Here is a 24,783-nt window from a genome sequence, read left to right as displayed (position 1 = left end):
TGGCCACGAATTGATTTATGGTACTTCGAAGAAAGAAGAATAACAAAATTATACAATACATACATTATAGAACACTTCGCATTGTATTGGGGGCGGGGAAATACCACAGTCGGTAGCAACATGTCCCCGCCATGGGAGAACAATTGCCCACAGGAAAACTGCCCCCCGAATCTTTTCTAAGCACTCTTCTGGCATAAATACTTAGTATTTTTAAAGCTTCCGGAAAACGCAACGCGTGATTTCTCAACTTTTGTTTACTGGCTGTGCAATGTGCTTAATCTCACTGCAGGCTGCACAGCAGGAAAGTACGGTTCTCACTGTCTAATGGACTGTGGAAACTGTCGTGGCGATACTGCGTGCAACGCAACGAGTGGTGTGTGCCCCGGTGGTTGTGCCCCGGGCTGGACAAAGCCTCTATGCACTGAAGGTAGGTGCTTAGTCTGTTTTGTTGGTAGGTGCTTTGTAACGTTCTGGTCCGTTGTCGTCTAGAATTGCTTTTGTGGGTGTGACGTGTTATTGAAACAAGACAAGTATGCGGCGTTTATAAAACAATTTGTGTGTGTGTGTGTGTGTGTGTGTGTGTGTGTGTGTGTGTGTGTGTGTGTGTGTGTGTGTGTGTGTATGTGTATGTGTGTGTGTGTGTGTGTGTGTGTGTGTGTGTGTGTGTGTGTGTGTGTGGGTGTGTGTGTTTGTGTATGTGTGTGTGTGTGTGTGTGTGTGTGTGTGTGTGTGTGTGTGTGTGTGTGTGTGTGTGTGTGTGTGTGTGTGTGTGTGTGTGTGTGTGTGTGTGTGTCATTTGGTTACTAATTTTTCGTGTCGGTCGGTCCCTTGGTTGGTCGGTTAGTTGGCTGATCGTCAGTTCACGTTCAGGTAGTGTCTTGCGGATGTACGCGATACAGACTGATTTCCTTAGATTAATCAATATAGACTGGCTTCCTTGGATTAATCGATATAGACTGGCTTCCTTAGATTAATCGATATAGACTGGCTTCCTTAGATTAATCGATATTGACTGGCTTTCTTATATTATTCGATACAGACTGGCTTCCTTAGATTAATTGATATAGATTGGCTTCCTTGGATTAATTGAGATATAGACTGGCTTCCTTGGATTAATCGATATAGACTGGCTTCCTTATATTAATCGATATATACTGGCTTCCTTAGAATAATCGATATAGACTGGCTTCATTGGATTAATCGATAGAGACTGGCTTCCTTGGATTAATCGATATAGACTGGCTTCCTTGGATTAATCGATATACACTGGCTTCCTTAGATTAATCGATATAGACTGGCTTCCTTGGATTAATCGATATAGACTGGCTTCCTTGGATTAATCGATATAGACTGGCTTCCTTGGATTAATCGATATAGACTGGCTTCCTTGGATTCATCGATATAGACTGGCTTCCTTAGATTAATCGATATAGACTGAGTTCATTGGATTAATCGATATAGACTGGCTTCCTTGGATTAATCGATATTGACTGGCTTCCTTTTATTAATCGATATAGACTGACTTTCTTGGATTAATCGATATACACTGGCTTCCTTAAATTAATCGATATAGACTGGCTTCCTTGGATTAATCGATATAGACTGGCTTCCTTAGATTAATCGATATAGACTGGCTTCCTTGGATTAATCGATATAGACTGGCTTCCTTGGATTAATCGATATAGACTGGCTTCTTTGGATTAATCGATATAGACTGGCTTCCTTAGATTAATCGATATAGACTGGCTCCCTTAGATTAATCGATATTGACTGGTTTCCTTATATTAATCGATATAGACTGGCTTCCTTAGATTAATCGATATAGACTGGCTTCTTTGGATTAATCTATATAGACTGGCTTCCTTGGATTAATCGATATAGACTGGCTTCTTTGGATTAATCGATATAGACTGGCTTCCTTAGATTAATTGATATAGACTGGCGTCCTTAGATTAATCGATATAGACTGGCTTCCTTAGATTAATCGATATTGATGTTTCTGTGTGAATATTAAAGCCCCACTTTACCTCACGGGAGGTTTACAGAACGATGGAATCTTTCACAAAATAAGCAATTCTAACCTTAAGGAAACACTTGCTATAGCATTTAACAGCATTAAATGACACAGTTCGCTCGAATGACTATTTAGCTTGCGTAAACCACAACACACGAGTTCTCGTGGTTTATTCAACCCCGGAGCCGTCGTGGCCCCGTGTGACCCACTTTTTTAAATATTTGTATAAACTCAATGAATTAGGTTCTCAGTCCCCACGTTCGGCGAGAGATTTATTTCTCAGAGTCAACTTTGTGTGCAGACTCTCCTCGGTGTCCGAACACCCACGTGTGTACACGCAAGCACAAGACCAAGTGCGCACGAAAAAGATCCTGTAATCCATGTCAGAGTTCGGTGGGTTATAGAAACACGAAAATACCCAGCATGCTTCCTCCGAAAATGGCGTATGGCTGCCTAAATGGCGGGGTAAAAAAACGGCCATACACGTAAAATTCCACTCGTGCAAAAAACACGTGTACGTGGGAGTTTCAGCCCACGAACGCAGAAGAAGAAGAAGAAGAAGAAGAAGAAGAAGAAGAAGAAGAAGAAGAAGAAGAAGAAGAATGTTCTCAGTTTGTGTTATCAATCCAATTCTGTATCTGCAATAGCATGTTATTGTGTACCTTTGAACCAAAAATATAACAAATGGCTGATAGTGACACAAACCGATTGTCGGCATCTTCAAAGAAACTAGCGGTTATCGGAAAATGTGTCTGCTTGGGCAATGGTAAGATGCAGGCCATTTGATGTAATATTATCCCTGTTGCGGAAGTACTTGTGTATGCGGGTAATACTCAATCTACACAGACACAACAACTGACAGTATCACATTATAGCGTCACATAGCCATAGTGAAAGGTCAATTTTTTTTTAATTTTTTTTTTTGGGGGGGGGGGGGGGGATTTCTCACTTGAATTTCCTGGAAGGATTTCATGCCAGAAGTCAAAGTCCACTTGTTTGCCATCAGAGCTTCTGCATTTTTTTCAGATATATCACACTTTATAGGCGGATTTTCCTTCTTTGCACCCTATATTTAACTTTTGGTCAGAAGCTCACAACAGCCACACAAATGATTTAATTTATGATGTTTTTATATTGTCAGTAAGGCAGTATATCAGTGTTGTCATATTGTGAGTTTTTTTGTTTCATTATGCATTTTATTTTATCCTACATACGTGAGAGAGATACCCGTGAGATAAAAATCGTTCAAATCACACGTGTGTATATCATGTAAATGAGGTCAACCGGAAGGTCAAGCTATGTAAATTAGTAGTACATGGGATCAACCGGAAGGTCAAGCTATGTAAATTAGTAATTACACATTCATGAAGAACTACTTTTGCAACAAAATGATAACTGCCACGAAAACCGATTTGTCAACACTGAACGAATTTTTAAGTGATGAACTGTTCGAAGACATGTTTGGTGATGACGCGAATGACGAAGTCGATGAAGAAAAGAGTGAGTCATCCATGATTTATGATTTTTCTCCAATAGACTCATTCGTTCAGACAAACAAGAACAAGGACACTCTCCGAAAAACGGTTTACGATATACGTCGCCTATCGACGTTTATGGCGAAACACGGGGACAAAAGAAACATTAGGCGTGATTAGCACCATCCAACCACAAGAATTATGCAAAATTCTCTGCTCTTTTTTCATGAGTTTGAAAAAACCGGATGGCAAAGAGTATAAACCATCCACGCTGAGGGGCCTTCTTAGCAGCATCCATCGACAGTTGAAGTCTAAAAAGTACTGTGCATCCGTTAACTGAGAGAAGTCGTGAAGACAAAGCAGAAGATTGTTAAACAGGAAGGTTAATTGTGGCAACTTACCTAACAGGGGTCAACCGCTGAAACATGAAGATGTTGACAAGCTGTGGCAGACAAAACAGCTCCGAGTCGCAGATCCAGAAGCAATCCTGAATACTCTGTGGTGGCAAAGCACAGTCAACTTTGATCTGCGCAGCCGAGCGTGACTCCTCACAGGCACATGCAGTGGGGAGACGTGTCCTTACATGAAGACAGTAATGGCAGAGAATATCTTCAATTTTGCGAAAGACAATCCAAAACATGCCAGGGCGACAATCCAAAGTCTGTGCGTGATGTCTGTCCGAAAGCTTGGGCGTCGAACGATGAGCGCTGCCCTGTCGCAGTTTACAAAACATACGCAGCTCTCCGACCAAAAGGTTACTCCGAGACAAGTTCCCCCTTCTATTGTGCAACAAACACAAAAGTTGCATCTGAAGAATTTCCATGGTTCAAGCGCCAACCTGTCGGCGTCAGCAAGTTGTCAGCAACCATGAAAAACATGTGCAGAAAAGCTGGGATCATCAACCCGAGGTAGATCTACACCAACCACTCTGCACGCAAGTTCCTAGTGCAGAAACTTTCCGAGAATAACGTTCCTCCGACCAAAATAATGCAGCTATCTTGGCACAAAAACGTCCAGAGTATTAACAATTACAGCAGCATTTCTCAAGAAGAACACCGTGGCTTCAGTGTGACTCGATACTAAACGGCACTGCACCGGTCTCGGAGCTGTCGCCAGTGTCGGCAGACGACACATTGGTTTCGCCCGCATCGGCCACTTCAACTCCAGCCGTCTCCACTGCCACTGCCTCAATCACATCCCAGCAAACGCTAACGACACTGTTTGCAGGGCCTGTGCACGTTGGTACCATCAACATCAACCAATATTTGTGCAGTCACCAAACCGAGAAGTGACCATCTGAAAGCTATCGACTCGCCTGGCTCCAACTTGACTGTCATCCTATCGCGGAAGGATATGCTTTGCTGCTGTTGTTCCATCTGGTTTCTTTTATCCTGTGGCCACTGCTTTTCTTTTTATCTGGTATATTGTGAAGTGACCATGATTTCGTTCTTCGAATTTATTTCATCAATGTTCAATATTAAACTTAACAGTGTTAACAAAGGCGAACTACTTTGTCCTAGTTTGAGAGTGTGTGTCATGGCGGAGGAATCGGAATGTCAAACTGAGTAAAGTGGTTTGAAGTTCTAAAGCGGGTTGATCCAAAGGCAATAGCGCTGTCGGTGACTTTTAGATAGATTTGGCACAGAAGTATTCGCTCGCAGTTCACTATTTAAAAAAACAACTCGTGTAAATCTGGTACGACACAGCAAGCCATGTAGTATTCTCTATGTGTTTTCCACATACGCTTCCGGTATAAAGCAAATGTTCCCTCTTTGGGCCCTATGTTTGACCTCTCGGGGCAGGGCTAGACTTAGCATCACACAATCCATAATAATATCAATAATCATTTGGTTTGGTTTCAATGTGGAAGCTGTAAGTTATTCTTATTAAGATAAACACATATTTTCAGCATATGACATTTTATTGTGATGTGGATTTGCATAGCCGCAGATACATCTTTATCGAGTCGGCTCTGCACTTTGATTTCTAAGGATGGGGATGTTTTTGGTTTTTTTTAATAGAAAATCTAAACTCATCATCATACTTGTATTACGTTTTGGTAATATATTTTGTCCCCTAATGAGCAGTAGGAACTTCCCCCTCAACACAACACCTCTCTTCAACTCGCAGGAGATTTTTGTTGCAGATCATACTTCTTTCGTCTGATGCACTGAAGATATAATACATCAGAATGAGTGACGAACGACCAGTATCTTTCAAGCGCAAGAAAAAGCCAAGACGGACAGAAACTGCACAAAAGGTGTGTATCATCCACTGCCCTGAGGTCAGGTTTGACCCAGCAGTGAAGCCACTTAGTCAGCAGACAAAAGAGAAACTTGTGGAATGTTGCCGCCTGCGTAGGACAGCAGGACTGGATTCTTCTTCTTCTTCTTTTTCTGCGTTCATGGGCTTAGACTCCCACGTACATTCGTGTTTTTGCACGAGTGGGTTTTTATGTGTATGCCCGTTTTTACCCCGCCATTCAGGCAGCCATATACGCTGCTTTCGGGGGAAGCATGCTGGGTATTTTCGTGTTTCTATAACCCACCGAACTCTGACATAGATTACAGGATGTTTTACGTGCGCACTTGGTCTTGTGCTTGCGTGTACACACGAAGGGGAATAAGCCACTAGCAGGTCTGCACATAAGTTGACCTGGGAGATCGGAAACATCTCCACACTTAACCCACCAGGCGGCCGCGGGATTCGAACCCTCGACCTTCCGATTAAGAGGCCGACGTCTTACCACCCCGCCACAGCGCCCGTCGGACTGGATTCAAAATGCGCAGCAGTCCTGGATGCGTTCCCTGACATACTAGATGATACTCTTCATGGGTTTCATAGACGCTGCTACCAGTCATTCACAAACTTGAAGTATTTGAGAAAGAGAAGTCATGATGACCAGCAAAGCAGCCCTGAGGATGTGAGTGATGATAACGACACAGATCAGCCCTCAACATCCCGGAAAAAACGACGTAAAATGGGAGACTCTACCAGAACGCTTTTTCCTCGTGACTGGTGCATAATCTGTGACCAAAAGTACAAGAGGGCACGAAGTGGCAAGGCACATCATGAGAAACTTGTGAGATGTGAAACAAAGTCTGCCGAGGAGGCTATCAAGACGGCAGCAAGTGAGAAACAAGATGTTGAACTGATGGCACGAGTGCAGGTGGATCTCTTGGCAAGAGAAGCATACTTCCATGAGTCATGCCGACGTGATCTTGTGCGCAGTCGTAAGAGGCATGAACAGCGAGAGGCAACTTCCAAAGAACATATGAAGGCATGCTCAGATGCCTTTCAGTACATCTGCAACTACATTGAAGATGCAATCATCAACAGGCACCAAGTTGAACGAATGACCATGCTGCGGGAGAGATACTGCACCTATATGCAGGACTAACAACCTGACTTTTGCAACCCTGATTTCCAAACTCATCACCTGAAGAAGAAAATTGTGGGCCATTTTGGTGAGAGTCTGAAATTCTGGAGGCCAAATTTTCGGAGTGAGCTTGTCTATTCCTCAGAGTTGCCAGTTGGGCAGGCTGTTGAACAAGCCTTTGAGGCGGCAGCATCTGATGAGAGGAGACTAGAAGAGGCGGCCCGTATCCTAAGGCGTCTGATCATCCAGGCATACCGTTCAGCAGAAGAATGTCCCTGGCCACCACTGGTCTCATTCATTACATCCCAGAAGATCCTGCCACCTCCAGTCCAGCTGAATTTCTTGAAGGTCATGCTTTCTGGGCTAAAAGAAACCTCAGACAGAAAGGAGAGGATCGGGCTGTCAATAGCTCAGGACATCTGCTATGCCGTATCGAACAACGAGTGGAAAATGCCCAAACACATTGTACTCGCAACAGCAGTCAGACATCTGACAGGAAGTGCAGAGTTGCTCAGCATGCTGAATCGTTTCGGGCACTGTATATCCCACGGAGGCGTACTGCAGATTGAAACTGCCGTGTGTCACCAGATCATGCAAAACAGCAGCCTGCTGCCAACTACCATTCGTCCAGAGAACAATGTTGTGACCCACTTCTGTTGGGATAATTTTGACTTGCAGGAAGAAACAGTTTCGGGATCTGGTACAACACATTCCGCACACGGCATTGTCATTCAGGAGGTCTCTGAATCAGTCCCACCTACAGGAGATGCGCGTCCTGAGCAAAGTCGTGACAGTGTTGAGTTCAGCCCTGAAGATCTCCCTCCTTGCTATGCAAAGCAGAAAGTGGAGCCTAAGCTCACCTTGGTGGACACAACTATTTCTGTGCCAGAAGTTGTGACTCACGCTTCACTCTCTGACTTTCTCTGGATCCTTGCTCGGCGTAAGTGTGCGGATGACCAGCACATTCCAGGATGGGCAGGATGGATATCACTAACTGGGAGAGAAGTGCAAGCCATACAAGAGCAGTCTGTTGTTGACTACATGCCTCCAGTCCTCCATCCAGTCACTGACAACGCGACAGTTCAGCACATTCTTCATCTGTCGCAGTGCACAACCAAAGAAGTGGACCAGGAGTGCACCTTGGTCACGTTCGACTTGGCAGTGGCAAAGAAAGCCTACATGATTGTTTGGCAAGACCAATGCTTCAACAATGTGGTGGTCCGCCTTGGGGTTTTCCACCTCATTTGCTCATTCCTGGGTGCTTTGGGCAAACTCATGAGAGGTTCAGGTCTCGAGAAGATCGTCATTCAATCTGGAATATGCGCAAGTGGCTCCATTGAGGCAGTGGTGATGTCTAAGCACTACAATCGCGCTCTTCGAGTGCACAAGACAGTGCTGGAGGCCTTGGAACGCATGCTGATGGAGAAATTCATGAACAATCAGGCTGCAAAAGATCAGCTTGAAGAAGTAGCTGAGATGGTGAAGGATCCAAGCAGACCTGACTTAGAGGCAATCATGCAACTTGATCCTGTCATTCAGTTGCACGACTCATACACCAAATACCGGCAGAGTATTTTGAATGGCGAGATGGGCAAAACTAGCCAGTTGTGGCTTATGTATGCTGAGAGGATCTGGCTTGTACTTCGCCTGCTCCGTGCAACAAAAGAAAATGATTTTGACCTGCACCTTACCTGCGTTCAAGACATGGCACCCCTTCTCTTCGCCACAGATCACCAAAACTACGCGAGGTATGTCACAATCTACTTTCTCCAAATGCTGAACTTGAAGCACAGTCACCCAAGTGCCACGCAGCTGCTGAAAGCTGGGGAATTCAGCGTCTCAAGCTCTCCCGTACATGCATGCCGGAACCCAGTCGATCAAACAATAGAACAGACTATCAACAGATATGCAAAGTCAAAAGGAGGAATCATTGGGTTCAGTCGTTACAACTCAGAACATTAATTATGTGTATTTTTTGCAAAACTGCATATAGCATTGTTTCTATTCACATGCAAATAAAAAAAGAGTAGAGTAGACATTATTGATACAATCATATTGCATCCTTGGACTACCCCACGGGGAACGGTTGATGCTTCATTTTTTTCTCCGAAATATTGGTTAAGATGGTGATAAAAACCGGAAGTAACAGATTTTGCTGCCAGAATTATAATGTAATGTAATGTAACATTATCAGTGCATCAATTTCCTTTCCATAGGTATCATTTGTGTTGATATAGGCCAGTTTTAGGTCGTGAAAAGGGCTTCAGACGAGACCTACCCCCATTTTCCAATAGCAGCTTGAGGGCAGGGTTACATATAAGGGCATAACTAAAGAAAATGCAGGAGCTCAGATGGCAAACAAGTGCCATGAGTCTTCATACTAAATGGGCTTTCCAGAAATACTAGTGGTAAATCCCCCCCAAAAAATGTGATGGGGGGTCACGGTTATGTGAAGCACTACATGGTTGAAATCTCAGTCGACAAACATTTAAAAAAAGCCAAAGTTGTATCGTTTTCGGTTGCCCACTTCCCCGTCATCAACTCAAAAGATCTGACAGCTGCATGCACCAGTCGACCCATTTACCCTGTTGGCTTGACATACATCCGGGCTCCCTACATTCAAACATTTAAAACTTCGAACTGTACTGATTCTTTTTGATGATTTAGTAACTCTTTGGTGTTTTGTGTGACAAGCTGTCAATTTAGTATTTAGATTTTAAAAGTTAAATCTAGCACCATAACGAGCCTTCCGATTTGTCTAGATAGAAATTCGTCCGTTCACGCAAATATAAATTCTTTGAAAAATGCTCGCTCTGTATGGATGTTCTCCAGCGGAAAGTGTTCAAACGAAAGGGTGTTTGTACTGTGTGTAAATGGGGCGGTACCAAGAAAAAGTCGACCAAATCGCTGACTACATGCAGACGAATGGCTTTGAGCTATCTACCGAAAAAACCGTGTTCATGGCTTTCACAGGAGTGCAGCTTGTCAAAAGGACATGTTCCATCACCATAAATGGGGTGCAGCTGGTGCCAGCAGATAAAACCAAGTTCTTGGGAGTGACATTCACAAGCTCTCTCAGTTGGGGCCCACACATAGACTCACTTGTGAGAAAAGCTCAACGCTCTCTAAACCTGATAAAGGTTCTGAGCAGAGAGTCGTGGGCAGCCGGAAAACCATTGATCCATCTTGTCCGTGCCCTTGTTCGGTCGCGCCTCAGCTATGGCCAAGAGGCTTTCTTTGCAGCTCCTGACAGTCAGTGGGTAAAGCTTGAAAGAGTAGAAAGAGCCGCTCTCAAAGTGGCGCTGGGGGTCCCCAGATCGGCAGTCTCCACCCTACTTTACCAGGAAGTGGGATGGCTGCCACTGAAAGAGGAATGCCACCTCAGATGTGCACAGCTGGCTGTCAGAATACACTGTGTCCCAAACACGGCAGTGGAAGTATTTACCCCAGACATGGGAGATACCGACCACATGCAATACAAAGCTCTTGAGTCCAAGACTCATACATACCAAACAGTGCTCCCAATATACAACCATGTGAAGGGCATATGGGAACAGAGTGGCCTGTCCAAGGAAAAGCTGGTCACAGGTGGTACTCTTCCTTACCCTCCATGGCTGCTTGAAGCCCCAAATCTGATCATAGACTATGGAGACGGCCTCAAAAAGGCAGAAGACCCATTGCTGCTAGCCACAGTTGCAAAAGAAAAGATCGATCAACGATTTAAAAGCCACCTACAGGTCTTCACAGATGGTTCGATCCTGCAGTCAGGGGAGGCTGGGTGTGCCTTGTCGATTCCTGGACTTGATATAACACGAAAATACAAGCTAAACAAGGGGATCAGCATCTTCTCTGCAGAGTTATTTGCTATCTACATGGCCTGCACACTGATAAACGATCTGCCAACCCCACCCCTGGGGGTGGTCATCCTTACGGACTCAAAATCCTCGTTGCAAGCACTTGCACATGGCACCAAGAACAGAGGAGAGATGCAAACTGAAATTCATTTCTTAGCCCACCAAATTATGACAAAAGGAACAGACTTTTCCCTCATGTGGCTGCCATCCCACACAGGAATCCGGGGAAATGAAATGGCGGACAGAGCAGCAAAAGCAGCGGCTATGTCAACCATGCCAGTGACAGACATTCGGCTCTCCTGCCAGGAAGCCAAACTGCTGCTAGCCAAGCTAAAAAGAGAGGAAAGAGAGCAGACACTGTCACAAACATGTGAAGAGAGAGGATGGATACACCTCCCCTACAATAGGAAAGGGCACCACCTCCCACTCCCCCCGAGACCCATGAGCCTGTTGGGTCGCTTGCGCACGGTCAGCAGCCGCATCTACTGGGACAAGGTAGTCTGTCAGTGTGGCAAGACTGGACACCTCACACACGTGTTTGAAGGTTGTGACACTCTCAAGGAAGAGATGTCTAGTCTCATCCGCTACAGAAGGGAGAATGCTCTCAGTCTGGGAGACTTTCTCCGCCCACACCCATCACTCGGAGAGAAACCGATGATGGTCTTGGTCACCAATTTGTTCACCTCAACTGTTGCGAGCTGGTTCTAGTGTGCTTGCAGCAGACCCAGCACAGCACAGATCCACTTCTGGAATCCTAAGCTAAATGTGTCCCAAGACACACATTTTGTAGTCCTGGCATCCTGAAAGGTAGAGGCCCCAACCTACAGGTTTGCTACCATACCAAAAACGCCTCCAGACACGGGAACTTGGGAGCAGAGGCAACAGCTCCGCTTGAACCTCAGAAACCAAATGTGCCTCCAGACACACAGATCCCTTAGACGGCCGAGGCTGTGGCCTCTAAGGTTCTCTTGTACCAAACCGCCTCCTGACTCTGCATCAGATTGCTTGCGCTGGCATCTGCTTACATAGACCCACATTAAGTCACCACCGAGTGGTAGACACAGACGACATTTGGTAGCACTGACTGCCAGCTTCACGGTAATGCGTACCCATAGCGCGGCTCTGCATGGGTGGGAATGTTCTGAGCAAAACACTATGTGTTACTCCATACCCCCCGCCCTCCATGGAACTTCTTGACCCCAACAAATTGGGGGGGGGGGGGGGAGTTTGCCCAGTCGGTAGAGGCGCTGGCTTTAAAACCGGTTGTTACTATCCGCGTCGGTTCAACCCCCAAGTTCGGCGCGGGATGTGTGTCCCAGAGTCAACTTTGTGCAGACTCTCCTCGGTGTCCGAACACCTCCGTGTGCACGCATGCGCACGATAAAGATCCCAGGGTCACAGCGAAAGCCTCAGGCCTTGGAAACACGAATACATGCATGCAAAAATATGAAGCCCGGGTGTCCGTTCGGCCAACAGCCAAAAAAGTAACCATTTCAGCACTGACCCAAGACGACCCAACCAGGTCCCAAGCCCATTTCAGGTCTCCTCTAGCAGCCGGCAGCCAGCTGTCTACATCCCCCCCCCCCTCCCCCGCATTTTTATTTTTTATTTTCATACAAAGCCGGGTTTTCCCGTGTAACATGCCCCTAATGGCTTTGCCGTGAGGGCGTAAAACTTTCATTTCACTGTGTGTAAAAGCCTGACAGTTGTCAGTGGACATAAACTGATGGTTTACGGGAGATGGATGGTGGCTCTAACCAACACACAAGCATGACACAATAAACCACCATAGAGCGCCAAACCGATAAAGAAAAGAAAAATCACACACACACACACACACACACACACACACACACACACACACACACACACACACACACACACACACACACACACACACACACACAAAATAAACCACCTTAGAGCGCCTAGCCGATAAAGAAAAGAAAAATCACACACACACACACACAAACACACTCACTCACTCACTCACGTACACACGATTAGACAAGAAATCCTGTATAAGCATGCAGTAATGGTATAAACGGATGTAATGTTTCAGTATGCCCGAGTGGTTCTTTTGGAGACAACTGCAGCATGCAGTGCACTAACTGTTCACAAGATCGATGTAATAATACTGACGGTGAATGTCTCGAGGGATGCAAGCCTGGATACCAATGGACCCCCAACAAAACATTTTGCAACGAATGTAAGTGTTTGTGTTTTGGCGATTGTGTGTCTCTATGAAAGTCTGTATGTGCGCCTATGTTGGTATCTGGTGTGTGTATGTTTATGATGTGTGTTATGGCGTGTGTGTGTGGTGGGGGGAGGTTTATTTGAGACATACAAAGAGTGGGGGGAGGTTTATTTGAGACATACAGAGAGTGGGGGGATGAGAGAGTTTATTTGAGACATACAAAGAGTGAGGGGTTGGGGATGATGAGACACATAACGTGTACTGTCAAAATTATTCTTATTGAGGTTTGTAGCAATATAGGTCCGTTATTGGTCATTCTAATATACTGGACACTATAACACAATTTGTTTTACAAGAACATTTGTTGTTTTGGTTCGAATTCAAAAAACAAGAATGATAGGTAATTGGAACGTTTATTATAGACAAAATAAAACGTTACATGTACAGTACGTCCACCCAACGGTCTTTGAAGTAGACAGACAAACAGACACTTAATGAACAGATAATGAACTTTTCAAAGACCTTTGGGTCGACGTACTGGTAAATGTAACGATTTGTTTTGTCTATAATGAACGTACCAATTACCAATTACCTAGCTACCATTCTTGGTTTTTTATTCTGAATTTTGGAACGTTGGCAGTCTATCTACTTTTGGATTTCGTTTTGTTTGGTTCGGTTTGGTTCGCTTTACCTTGTTTGAAATATCTCCTTTACAGCTTGTCAGAATGGTAGTTATGGTGACAACTGCTCAGAGCCGTGTGGTCACTGCAGTGGAGATGAGCAGTGCGACCCTTTCACTGGGACGTGTGACGCCTGTCAGCTTCAGTTCCAGCCACCTTATTGTAAAGGTAAATCTCTGCAGTGTGTGTGTCACATCTTCTCTGTCTTGTCTTGTTTCTTTCTGTAGCTGATTTGGTCACCTTCATCCGTCACAAAACTGAACAGGACGGCCATCAGCCGCCAAAAAGTATACTGGCTATAACAGTCATTAACAGCAACAATTACAACGTCTTGGGGCGTTCTTTGTTGTGCCTACTAGTGGATCAATGTCTTAATAGACATTAACTGTTAATAAATGTTAATTGACATTTTAAACAAAATGGCTGTGGGATGTCATTTGACTTCGTCAGTCGACAAAACGCTTAAACTTGAAATTATAGCTGAACAGGCTTTCAACAAATACTATTTCATCTTTACACCCACCAACCTTGACCCCTCTGTGACCTTCTGGTTTTTCGTATACGGACCGCCGGAAGACCTAACATTGCTAATTTATAGACTCTCCTAATTGCAGAGGCGAGTCAAAAATCTTCCCTGTGGCTAAAACTACACACACTTATATTGTATAGCTGCGACTTATTTCCAACATTTAGCACTGGACAGTCAGTGGTAATGTCATACGGGAGAGCAAGTTAGCCTGAGTCTCAAGTTGCGAATATTTGTATGCGTTAGCTTCAGCGCACTTTTTGAATATAAAGTCAATGTGGACCGTTGACAATTGTGTCAATGGAGTACTATATCTCGAAATAGACGTACCAACGAAACAGATTCCTTTGAACGACGATTTTAATGATCGTGCAGCGCTCACATGAATAACTGTTCATGCTTTCAGTTTGCACCGGGAATAGGTACGGAGCCAGCTGTGAGCTGAACTGCAGCATGAATTGTGGTGGTGACGGCTCCTGTGAACAAGACACAGGCAGATGTGTGGGTGGATGTAAAGCAGGATACCTTCCCGGAGAGTCGGGTTTCTGCAATGAGAGTAAGTAACGTTTTTCACTTTTGCCCAGGTCATAAGCGAGCGGATGAAATTGTAACAAATCATTATCTGAACTAAAGCAGAATGTTCTGGCAGATACACAAAATCTTTCAAGCGATCATTTTCTGCAAAAACGAATTTTGTGTGCGATCTCTTTGGGTAAAACAAACTCCCATACTGATGCAAAACAAACCCCCTAGCCTCTGCCTCCCAACCTACCCCCCGCTCCACTACTAGCCTATACTTCTCATCCTACCCCCTATTCCCGCCCTTTGTATCTACCTCCCTATATACCCCCCATACACACACACACAGCCTCTAACTCACATCCCAACCCCTAATCCCCCTCCTCCTTTGCATATTTTATTCGTAAGTATCTTACTTCATTAATCAACCAAACAAGTGCAAACCGCTCAATGTGTGTTAGAAACTTTGTTTTTGCAACCCCCTGAAAGCCTCTTCCTCTCATCCTACACCCTATCCCCTCCTTTGTATCTACCTCCCTATATACACACTATCTGCCCCCCCCCTCCCGTTGTCTCTACCTCAAATCCTGACCCAATCCCCCCCCCTCCCGTTGTCTCTAACCCCAATCCTGACCCAATCCCCCCACCAGAACCTCTAGCTTCCATCTTACACCCAAACTCCCCCTCACCCCCCCCCCTCCTGTATCTCCCATCCTACCCCCTATCTCTACCCCCCCCCCCCCCGCAATTTACCTCTACCTCCCATACTTACCTCTATCTCTCATATCCTACCCCTTACACCCCCCCTCCCCCCATTTTAACATATAATTCAAACCTCTATCTCCCAAACTACCCCCTGTCTAACCCCCCTTACCCTACCTCATACCCTTACCTCTACGTCACATTCTAACTTATATCTCCCTTCCTACCCCTTCCTCCCCCCTCTCAAACCTCTACCTCTTATTCCCCCCCCCCCTAACCTCTACCTCTTATTCCTCCCCCCCCCCAACCTCTAATTCCTCCCCCCCCTAACCTCTACCTCTTATTCCTCCCCCCCGAACCTCTAATTCCTCCCCCCCCTAACCTCTACCTCTTATTCCTCCCCCCCCTAACCTCTACCTCTTATTCCTCCCCCCCCCCCTAACCTCTACCTCTTATCCCCCCCCCCTAACCTTTACCTCTTTTTCCTCCCCCCCTAACCTCTACCTCTTATCCCCCCCCCCCCTAACCGCTACCTCTTATTCCTCCCCCCCCTAACCTCTACCGCTTATTCCTCCCCCCCTAACCTCTACCTCTTATTCCTCCCCCCCTAACCTCTAGTTCTTATTCCTCCCCCCCTAACCTCTACCTCTTATTCCTCCCCCCCCCCTTACCTCTACCTCTTATTCCTCCCCCTCCCTAACCTCTACCTCTTATTCCTCCCCCCCCTAACCTCTACCTCTTATTCCTCCCCCCCTAACCCCTACCTCTTATTCCTCCCCCCCCGAACCTCTAATTCCTCCCCCCCCTAACCTATACCTCTTATTCCTCCCCCCCTAACCTCTACCTCTTATTCCTCCCCCCCTAACCTCTACCTCGTATTCCTCCCCCACCCCTAACCTCTACCTCTAATTCCTCCCCCCCCCCTAACCTCTACCTCTTATTCCTCCCCCCCTAACCTCTACCTCTTATTCCTCCCCCCTAACCTCTACCTCTTATTCCTCCCCCCCCCCCTAACCTCTACCTCTTATTCCTCCCCCCCCTAACCTCTACCTCTTATTCCTCCCCCCCCTAACCTCTACCTCTTATTCCTCCCCCCCCCCCCTAACCTCTACCTCTTACTCCTCCCCCTCCCTAACCTCTACCTCTTATTCCTCCCCCCCCTAACCTCTACCTCTTATTCCTCCCCCCCTAACCTCTACCTCTTATTCCTCCCCCCCCTATCCTCTACCTCTTATTCCTCCCCCCTAACCTCTACCTCTTATTCCTCCCCCCTAACGTCTACCTCTTATTCCTCCCCCCCCCCTAACCTCTACCTCTTATTCCTCCCCCCTAACCTCTACCTCTTATTCCTCCCCCCCCCTAACCTCTACCTCTTATTCCTCCCCCTCCCTAACCTCTACCTCTTATTCCTCCCCCCCCCTAACCTCTACCTCTTATTCCTCCCCCCCCCTAACCTCTACCTCTTATCCCCCCCCCCCCTAACCTTTACCTCTTTTTCCTCCCCCCCTAACCTCTACCTCTTATCCCCCCCCCCCCCTAACCGCTACCTCTTATTCCTCCCCCCCCTAACCTCTACCGCTTATTCCTCCCCCCCTAACCTCTACCTCTTATTCCTCCCCCCCTAACCTCTAGTTCTTATTCCTCCCCCCCTAACCTCTACCTCTTATTCCTCCCCCCCCCCTTACCTCTACCTCTTATTCCTCCCCCTCCCTAACCTCTACCTCTTATTCCTCCCCCCCCTAACCTCTACCTCTTATTCCTCCCCCCCTAACCCCTACCTCTTATTCCTCCCCCCCCGAACCTCTAATTCCTCCCCCCCCTAACCTATACCTCTTATTCCTCCCCCCCTAACCTCTACCTCTTATTCCTCCCCCCCTAACCTCTACCTCGTATTCCTCCCCCACCCCTAACCTCTACCTCTAATTCCTCCCCCCCCCCCTAACCTCTACCTCTTATTCCTCCCCCCCTAACCTCTACCTCTTATTCCTCCCCCCTAACCTCTACCTCTTATTCCTCCCCCCCCCCCCCCTAACCTCTACCTCTTATTCCTCCCCCCCTAACCTCTACCTCTTATTCCTCCCCCCCCTAACCTCTACCTCTTATTCCTCCCCCCCCCCCTAACCTCTACCTCTTACTCCTCCCCCTCCCTAACCTCTACCTCTTATTCCTCCCCCCCCTAACCTCTACCTCTTATTCCTCCCCCCTAACCTCTACCTCTTATTCCTCCCCCCCCTATCCTCTACCTCTTATTCCTCCCCCTAACCTCTACCTCTTATTCCTCCCCCCTAACGTCTACCTCTTATTCCTCCCCCCCCTAACCTCTACCTCTTATTCCTCCCCCCTAACCTCTACCTCTTATTCCTCCCCCCCCCTAACCTCTACCTCTTATTCCTCCCCCTCCCTAACCTCTACCTCTTATTCCTCCCCCCCCTAACCTCTACCTCTTATTCCTCCCCCCTAACCCCTACCTCTTATTCCTCCCCCCCGAACCTCTAATTCCTCCCCCCCCCCTAACATCTACCTCTTATTCCTCCCCCCCCTAACCTCTACCTCTTATTCCTCCCCCCCCCCCCCTAACCTCTACCTCGTATTCCTCCCCCACCCCTAACCTCTACCTCTATTCCCCCCCCCCTAACCTCTTATTCCTCCCCCCTAACCTCTACCTCTTATTCCTCCCCCCCCCTAACCTCTACCTCTTATTCCTCCCCCCCCCTAACCTCTACCTCTTATTCCTCCCCCCCCCTAACCTCTCCCTCTTATTCCTCCCCCCCTAACCTCTACCTCTTATTCCTCCCCCCCCCCTAACCTCTACCTCTTACTCCTCCCCCTCCCTAACCTCTACCTCTTATTCCTCCCCCCCCCTAACCTCTACCTCTTATTCCTCCCCCCCTAACCCCTACCTCTTATTCCTCCCCCCCGAACCTCTAATTCCTCCCCCCCCCTAACATCTACCTCTTATTCCTCCCCCCCCCTAACCTCTACCTCTTATTCCTCCTCCCCCTAACCTCTACCTCTAATTCCTCCCCCCCCCCTAACCTCTACTTCTTATTCCTCCCCCCCTAACCTTTACCTCTTATTCCTCCCCCCTAACCTCTACCTCTTATTCCTCCCCCCTAACCTCTACCTCTTATTCCTCCCCCCCCTAACCTCTACCTCTTATTCCTCCCCCCCTAACCTCTACCTCTTATTCCTACCACACCTAACCTCTCCCTCTTATTCCTCCCCCCCTAACCTCTACCTCTTATTCCTCCCCCCCTAACCTCTACCTCTTATTCCTCCCCCCCCCCTAACCTCTACCTCTTATTCCTTCCCCCCCCTAACCTGTACCTCTTATTCCTCCTCCCCCCCTAACCTCTACCTCTTATTCCTCCCCCCCCTAACCTCTACGTCTTATTCCTCCCCCCCTAACCTCTACCTCTTATTCCTCCCCCCAAACCTATACCTCTTATTCCTCCCCCCCCCTAACCTCTACCTCTCCCCCCCTAACCTCTACCTCTTATTCCTCCCCCCCTAACCTCTACCTCTTATTCCCCCCCCCCCCTAACCTCTACCTCTTATCTCTTATTCCTCCCCCGCCCCCCTAACCTCTACCTCCCATCCTACCCCCTATCTCACTCTTGACAAGCACCCTCGATACGTAGAATACACAAATGGCATTTGTCGTTTTGCTTTTGTATTTTATAATTTTCTCTAATCGATGAAAAATCCCAGTCAAAGTCAAAAATTAATATTGTTCCCCTAACGTTGAGGGGGCCTAGCGCATAAACACAAAACTAGTCGTGGTCAACTTGTGAACTTGTGAACTCTGCTCATTTCTTTGACGATATTCACAAATGCACCATGTCCGTAATTATAAGCCTGCCAAACGTCCGTTGTTAACACATGTGTTTTTGTGGAGGTGCATATCTGTGGTTGGAAATATTAAGTTATGGTATACGTACTCGATTTGGGTTCGTAAAGTTTTCCTTTCTGGCTGTAATTTTAAGTCCCATGTACGAGTACGCCATACCTATTCAGAGACTAATGGGTTTGTTTATTGATTGTATGTGGCTTGTGAAGAGAGCCGGTAGACTAATAGGAAAGTTGTTTTTCAGTACTGGTAACATAAAGGGGAAAAACTGTTCAGAATTTTTAATCTGCAGTTTTGTTCTTGAAATATATCTTTTCATAAAGCAGCAATACTGTATTATCTGATTTACAAAAGAAAAACAATCACTGATTTACATGGTTCTTACAAAATTAAGATTTTTAAGGCAAGTAGAGTTACTTTGAATCGAAAGTCGAGCGTAACCTACGCATCATGTGACGCCATGATGAACGGCGGGGATGTAGCTCAGTCGGTAGCGCGCTGGATTTGTATCCAGTTGGCCGCTGTCAGCGTGAGTTCGTCCCCACGTTCGGCGAGAGATTTATTTCTCGGAGTCAACTTTGTGTGCAGACTCTCCTCGGTGTCCGAACACCCCCGTGTGTACACGCAAGCACAAGACCAAGTGCGCACGAAAAAGATCCTGTAATCCATGTCAGAGTTCGGTGGGTTATAGAAACACGAAAATACCCAGCATGCTTCCTCCGAAAGCGGCGTATGGCTGCCTAAATGGCGGGGTAAAAACGGTCATACACGTAAAAGCCGTGGGAGTTTCAGCCCATAAACGAACAAACAAACGCCATGAACAAATTTGATTTGCAAAATGTACACAGAAAGTAAATTGCATGGATTGTAGCTCGTTTTTATTGATATTGAATGCATTTGTTTGGGTATTTTATCTGCTTTTCTACTTTGAATCTCCTTTGGAGCGTTACGCTGATCGCAGTGAGGTACCCAAAGTGTGACACTAGTCGTTACACAGATTACGCCACGGAAAACACTCGCATTTCACAATGACAAACAATAAATGGCAAAATGGCAAGAAATGCATCAGTTTTTTGGGATAATATTTAAACAAGCAAAGAGACAACACAATTCTTATCAACAACACAGAACGTGAAGTAAGTCGGCAAAGACGCTCCTATAATCTGCGTACCCGTTTTTGGTCGCCATTTGTGCTAGCATGTTCACAGCAAATGTTGATATTAATTATCACATTTATTGAATGGTCGTGGTATTTGCTTTGATTGTGGTGAGTTTACTATCTCTGTGTCGTGTACTGGGTGCTTTGTGGCCAGTTTCTCCTCTAGAATGTATTAACACTTGTGTCCGTGTGAGCTGACCTCCACTTGTCACCAGTAGCAAAGAACAAATCGGGAGAAAAAAAGCGAACTAAGGTTGAACGTTTTTTGATTCACATGTATCACCATTTGATCGATTATTCCATGAATCTGACAATGGCATCTACAGGGCAAGTGTCCAGCTCTCGTTCGAACACACCGCTGATTGGAGGCGCGGCTGGCGGTGTTGTTGTGTTGATTGCTCTTTGCGTGGTGATCGCCATCATCATCATAAGGTACCTCATGTTAATTAGTAAGCTACTAACATATAGCATTGTCCATGGTGTGTTAACAGCAAACACAAACGACTTGTACAACTTTGAATTCATATTGTCATGTGCTATACGTAGATGAAGTAATTATCATATCAACATGAGTTTTGGTGACGTAGTTTGACACCCGATAAAACAACTCTGCAAAATGTAGGGTTGTCCAGAACAGAAATGTGTGTATTTGCGGACAAATATGCTTAACTAAGATGACAAATCAATCTTTCACCTTAAAGCGAATAGAATACCTACCATCAGAACAGCACGCCCTTTTTGTTAAAACTTATTTCATAGTATTGCAGATATGTTTGGGCAAAAAGCACTCCTTCGTGCGGAATGTATCTATACTTGTATTTTGTAATATGTAGATACTGTATTGGTGTGTGTAACGATTTAGTTTTCTCTACTTCTACTTCTATGTCTCCTTTCTGTGTTTGCGTCGATTGTATTTACATATTTTCACTGTTTGAATATCAACCCTTTGACTCGTTCTTTGATTATCTAATGTAACGTTTTATTTATCATTCACAAAACATACTGCGATTACAGGCGAAGAAAACAAAAACCGAAGGCCAGGTCAGCATACACAGAAAGTTCGTCGGAAACTGCTAACGGCAGCAGAGAGACAACACTGTCCTTTGATCCTGTCGCAGGTAATCTTTCCCTGGTCTAGTTTGTGTGTGTGGATTGTTGTTAACTACATGATTTGTTGTGTTGTATTTATTCCTGGTAAGAAACTGAGATTATAGTAGTGAACTGTACTCATACAACTTTTTGCGTGCAGATTCTTCTGCCAAATTTGCACATTTGACGATTCTGTCTTATGTCTGAAACCTTTCTTTTAATGGATGCTAGTTTGGAAAAAATGAAGAAAGATAGCATAAAAACTCGTGACATGTTGCTGTGAACTTCCCAAAGTTCACACAATTGTTTCTTCATCATTTCATTGCAATGGCTCACTGCAACCCCAGTGCAAGACACTGCATATTGGGATTTATCCTACATACGTGAGAGATACACCCGTGAGATAATAATCGTTCAAATCACACGTGTGTATATCATGTAAATGAGGTCATGTCAAGCAAGTCTGGCAGGGACCTGTTTTTCCACTGCTTATGATGCCAAAGTCACCGAGACAAACGTCATTATAGAAACAAAAATTGCGCTCGCTAATTACCTTCGATGAATTTTTAGAACTAACACGTCACGCCACACTTTCAGAGTGACGTTTCTTTGCTTTGACCTAATAGATTGCACGAGGCTTTAGAAAAGATCGAGGTTCCAAAACAAGTGTCTTCAATTTAGCTGCCTCGACTACAGGAAATTTTCAGTAAAATACACGTAAAAGTACAGTATGTAGGATAAACAGAATACTACATGGCTTGCTGTGTCGTACCAGATGTACACTCGTTGCTTTTTCAAATAGTGAACAGCTCGCTTTCGCTCGCAGTTTAATATTTTAAAAAAGATCTCGTGTAAGTCTGGTAGGACACAGCAAGCAATGTAGTATTCTCTATATTCACGATAAGTACACATAAGTAAAGTACATGGTTGTTAGCATTGTACATTGAATTGGCTGAGGTATGTTCACGACAAACAAAAAAATGTCCAACAGATTCCGAGGCTCCCAAACCCAGCAAACCCAGCGCAGCCGTAAAACCGATGGTGGCCAAGAAACCAAGTGGGGTAGTTAACCAAGAAGACTCAGGTCACATTTACTACAACACCGCAGATGTTGCGGCACACCAGCAGTCTACACCAACACCGCAAGCAGCCCCAGCCTCTGCCCCAACACAAGGTCAGTGATTCCAGTAGCCTTTCCTCCTTCAAAACACAACTCAAAACATACCTGTTTCGTAAAGCCTTTACTTAGCCTCCTCCAGACTCTCCACAACTCTTTTTCTGCTTTGGAACTCTCAACCCTGTATGTACAGTATGGTCTCTCTGTCAATGGTATGATTGTGTGTGTGTGTGTGTGTGGTGTGTGTGTGTGGGTGGGGGGGGGGGGGGGGTGTGTAACAAGTATTTGTCTCGTACGACCAGTTTGCTTCGTGCTTTGGTTTTTATTGCTTTATCTCAGTTATTTGTATACTCTGTATGCTCGTTTAATTTGTGTTTGTTTGTTTTAGACCCAGCTGACTACGACGAGGCGACTGAGGGCGATAACGTGTATTACAACAACGACGAAGACGTGTACGCCAGCTTCAAGGCGTCACAACCCAAGCTAGACGCCGTGCAGAAATACCTGGTGGACGCCCTGGCCTCGGGAAAACTGAAGGAGGAATTTTCTGTAAGTGATAAACTAGTGTGTACATAAACTTAGCTGGCAATGATTAGCAAAGCTCGCAAAAATATGTTTGTAACCATGTTGATCATGTTTTGCGACGTTGCTGATTCCGGAACTTTTGTTTATATAAGATTTTCGACCAAAAGAACGTGAGATCTGAGAGATCTGATATGGATTTATTCAGTTTAAAGTGCTACTAGATTAGCGCAAAGTTATAAACACAGTTTGCTGTACGAATGTTATCCCTGTAAATTCGGCGACAGTGTATGTGTGTGTGTGTGTGTCTACCTGTCTCCAGTGCATTGGAGCCGCCATGGGAATGACGGCATCCCCGGAAATATGCGATATACGCATGTTTCAACTCATGAATGAAATCCTCGACAAATATGCCTATAATGACACGATTCTTTGGCACGGACGCTACAGAGATGACGGCATCATGTTCTTCAACGCTGACAAAAACCAAATTCACCATTTGTTTGAGATAGCCAACGCCCACCACCCTCTACTCAAATTCACATACAACATCTCTGACTCAGAGGCGACATTCCTCGACACCACCATCTACAAAGGCAACAGATTCCTGTCCAACAAAATACTGGACCTGAAAACACACAGAAAATCTACTGAAACATTCCAGTATCTCCATCGTGAATCTGCCCACCCACCCAGCGTCTTTAAAGGACTGGTTAAAGGTGAAATGATCAGATACATTCGAACCAACAACAACATATCCACACAAAACAAGGAAACTAATCTATTCCTATCAAAACTCCCTGAAAGAGAATACATACCAGGTGAATTAGACCTGATCAAACAAGAAGTCTTGAACATACCAAGAAACACACTTCTGAAACAAAAAACCGACCATCCCACCAAAAACACAGCTCCACCACTTCTCATGGTCTCAACATACAACCCCAGACTGAGACACCTTAAAAAGAAACTCCTAAAACACTGGAAACTGATTCTACAAGACACGAAATGTGCCAGATTGTTCCCTAAACCTCCCCTTGTGGCCTATGCCAGACACAGGAACCTGAAAGAACTTCTTGTAAAAACCTCGTAACAAACCAAACAACAAGCAACACCTGCCTTGCCTAAACCAGGTACAGAAAACAACACAACGCCAGGAACCCCAGTGTTTATTCATAACACAACAACAAACACAAAAAAACACGGAAAGAATAAATAAAGCCACGGGAAAAAAACATACGGAATACCAACAGTGGCCGGGAAAAAATAAAAACAATCCAATAACGCTACATTGACCAACAGTATTGGTAAAACGAAGGATTCAACACACAACACGGCCACACAGCCACAACGCGAAGGAGGGGGGAGGGAGGGCAGAACTTCGCGCCCAAAAATCACCCCCACGGCAAACTCCGCCCACCCAACCGAAAGGCCCCACTACACGCATCAAAGAGGCACACCCAACCATTGGCGGAACGCTGATTGACACACACTGTCTTGCATCTACACGTACCAATGAACCACACCTCAACTCTGACGAAACTGCCTATTTAAACAGCTGGAATCGAACAGCATGAGAGAACATGACAGCATCCTCGAAATCAGTCTACTACCCGCGAACGCGGACGCTCCTAACCAAACCCTTCAACTGAACCAGAAACCAGCCAAAGAAAGGGTAAACCCCATTCTGGAAAGACTAC

General features: G+C 45.7%; 1 protein-coding gene across 1 annotated transcript in view; it reads left to right on the top strand.

Annotated features, from left to right (window-relative positions):
- Nucleotides 1-24,783, top strand: part of LOC138963809 (uncharacterized) — a 69,342-nt gene that overhangs the window by 26,184 nt on the left and 18,375 nt on the right. The window contains exons 9-16 of the mRNA XM_070335661.1: nt 290-427; nt 12,785-12,931; nt 13,636-13,767; nt 14,532-14,681; nt 20,682-20,787; nt 21,370-21,473; nt 22,436-22,618; nt 22,950-23,110. Coding sequence (XP_070191762.1) covers nt 290-427; nt 12,785-12,931; nt 13,636-13,767; nt 14,532-14,681; nt 20,682-20,787; nt 21,370-21,473; nt 22,436-22,618; nt 22,950-23,110 — 1,121 coding nt within the window. The remainder of the gene's footprint in view (nt 1-289; nt 428-12,784; nt 12,932-13,635; nt 13,768-14,531; nt 14,682-20,681; nt 20,788-21,369; nt 21,474-22,435; nt 22,619-22,949; nt 23,111-24,783) is intronic.

The sequence above is a fragment of the Littorina saxatilis genome, linkage group LG4, assembly GCF_037325665.1.
Source record: "Littorina saxatilis isolate snail1 linkage group LG4, US_GU_Lsax_2.0, whole genome shotgun sequence".
In the NCBI taxonomy this organism is placed as follows: domain Eukaryota; kingdom Metazoa; phylum Mollusca; class Gastropoda; order Littorinimorpha; family Littorinidae; genus Littorina; species Littorina saxatilis.
The sequence above is the reverse complement of the archived record's forward strand: the minus strand, read 5'-3'. Positions and strand labels throughout refer to the sequence as shown.